The 2,523-nt window shown below is 31.2% G+C and overlaps 1 protein-coding gene across 1 annotated transcript in view; it reads right to left on the bottom strand.

Moving 5' to 3' along the window:
• Positions 1 to 1,173, bottom strand: part of MTX2 (metaxin 2) — a 15,900-nt gene extending 14,727 nt beyond the window's left edge. Inside the window, exons 1-2 of the mRNA XM_012650690.1 lie at positions 1,144 to 1,173; positions 554 to 658 (exon numbers count right to left, since the gene is read on the bottom strand). Of these exons, the coding sequence (XP_012506144.1) occupies positions 554 to 658; positions 1,144 to 1,173 (135 nt within the window). The remainder of the gene's footprint in view (positions 1 to 553; positions 659 to 1,143) is intronic.
• Positions 1,174 to 2,523: the final 1,350 nt, after the last annotated feature.

Genomic DNA, 2,523 nt, shown 5'->3' with positions numbered 1-2,523 from the left:
TACCTACAGTTATTAATATGGAAAAATGTCCAAATATATTAATGATTTTAAAAGGTAGGTTGCAAAATAACACATACTAGTATGATCTGTTTTTCTCTATATGCAAAAAGAAAAGTCTGGAAGGATGTTTTCTAAAACATTAATGGGGTTGTTCCTTGATAACTATTACAATCTAAACTGAATAAAGGAAAAGTAGCATCATTCAAATAGATAAATCAATACATTCAACTTCTGAACATATCCTCTAACTCCCTTTTCAAAAGTCAACTGGATACTTCATAACAACCTAACCATTTTAATTTATGACCAAAATTCTCATAAGCATAAGTTAGAAAATTATCTACCATTTTGTAAAGATCAAACTACCTTGTTTGTCCTTAACTTACATTATGAAAAACACCAACTTATATTTCAGAAATATTTTCCAGTAGTTTGTATCAGCATTTTATAAAACTAGGTTAAAATCAATGTAAATGTGAAGATATACTAAAGAATGATGAATGACTTATTTAAGAGGAACTGTGATCAAATGCATTTAATATTTTTTTATTACCTTGGCTTTAACGAATTGGACTATTGGACCAAGTTCTGATACTACTTGATTTCCCACATGAATAAAAGGTACTTTACCTGTTGAGGGAAAAAAATATGTAAAAAACTTTCAGTAAATTAAAATCTGTGCTAACAAAAAAAGAAATCAAGACAAAACTCAGATGTTTTAATGCAGAGATTTTATGAAACTATAACTTTTGAAAATAACAGTCAGATGTGTATGTCAAATTCTATAAATTTTTAAACACTAATTACTAACCAATTTTAAAACAAAAGGAACAAATAGATTAATTTCTACAGTACTCACTTGGATATAATAATAAATCACAATATTCTCTTTTCAGAACTAACACTAATAAAATATTTGTAAAGAAAGGTACATTTAGCTACAATTTCCCATTTTCCCTATGTATGGCATTTTTGGGGACACCCTGTATAGTGGTAAACACTAATTATCCAAATTACACGAATCAAGCCAGAACATTGGTTCATGACCACTGATAAATTTCAAAGAAATTTAACTGGGCTTTCTCTTCAGACTACAATGAAACAATCTACATTATAAATGCATTTAAGAAGTCTTCTTTTTACATCTTCTAATTTTAAATCTTTGATACTCATTAACGTCAATATTTTAAGTACGTATGGTGTATTAATAAATGTTTTTCACTCAAAATATCAGGAATGAAAAGAATTAACCATCTCTGAAGGTACGCTACGTGGTGAGTTATAATACAAAGTATGTTCCCAACACATGTGGGGAAAAAAAGAACAAGTAGCATGCTTATAAAAACTGGCTTCTCTAAACACATGCCACATTAAGAGTAATATTTCATTTTAATAAATGCTAATACTTGATGAAATTATCAGAGATGAGAGAACAAAATACTCTTCAAATAGCAAAAAGGTCTACTCCAAATGCTAAAGAATGAAACCTGCTGTCAGACCTAGTTCAAATAGAGTTCACACTAACAGCAGGCTTCTTCCTGCTCCTTTTCAATAGATTCCAGTCCTCTCTGGCTCAGTCAGCCTGGGGGTAATGGATGAGGTGCACAGCACCAACAAAAGCTTCATCTGCATCCACAGGATAACATGCATTACAAAGGAAAGGCAGACCTTGTGGAACACAACTCTATAGATGTATTTAGAAGACATTTCCCTGTTACCAATTCTGCATTCCTTCCTTCTACTGCTTTATAAATCTTGTAAAAAAAAAAAAAAGAAAAGAATTTATCTGGGTAAGCATTAGACCACATTGTTTTTTAACTTGGGATAAAATGTAACTACTATACTACCAGAATTAGTGCAAGTCCTCTGAGATAAAACGATCTAAGAATGAAAACTATTCAGTGCTTAGACTAAAGGGTATTTTGAGGTGTAACATTTTTACAGCAAAGTGTATTTCTCATTTTCAATAACTAGTGTCAGGTTCTTGGAAAAAGAGTTTGCATTTTATTTCTTTTCTTAAAAAATATCTTGAGTATTATGGATTCTAAAGCAGGGAAGGAGTATGGGTAGTCAATTGAGTATTCATCTTATATATCTCTAAATATAAAGAGATATATAAAAATCAAGGCAACAAGTTAGAAGTGAATAATGTTTTCTGTCAGTAGCCTGACTTAAAATGGAGCCAATGTTATATCCTTATTATTGCAGGTATCAGGCAAAAGCACAGTGAGACAGTTATTCTCTTGTACCAATCAAAGGTGATAAAAGAAAACCAAGCCCTCTGTTTTTCATTTTAGGCAGAATAATCACAGAATAGAACTTCTGTTTCTAAAGAAAGCAAGACTATGTTGCCAAGCAAGTTTACAGATTCAGAGAATGTTAGAAATATAAAGGACCTTGGATGTCATCTAATTCAGCCACCTCGTACTACAGATGAAGTCACCTAGGCTCAGAGAAGTGAAATTTTCCAAGGAAATACTTTATATGTGACAAAGTCACAGGAAGAGTAAAGATTTTCTAACT

Source organism: Propithecus coquereli, unplaced genomic scaffold (genome assembly GCF_000956105.1).
Source record: "Propithecus coquereli isolate 6110/MARCELLA unplaced genomic scaffold, Pcoq_1.0 Scaffold34, whole genome shotgun sequence".
Classification (NCBI taxonomy): Eukaryota; Metazoa; Chordata; class Mammalia; order Primates; family Indriidae; genus Propithecus; species Propithecus coquereli.
Note: the sequence above shows the minus strand (reverse complement) of the source record. Positions and strands in the feature narration are given on the sequence as shown.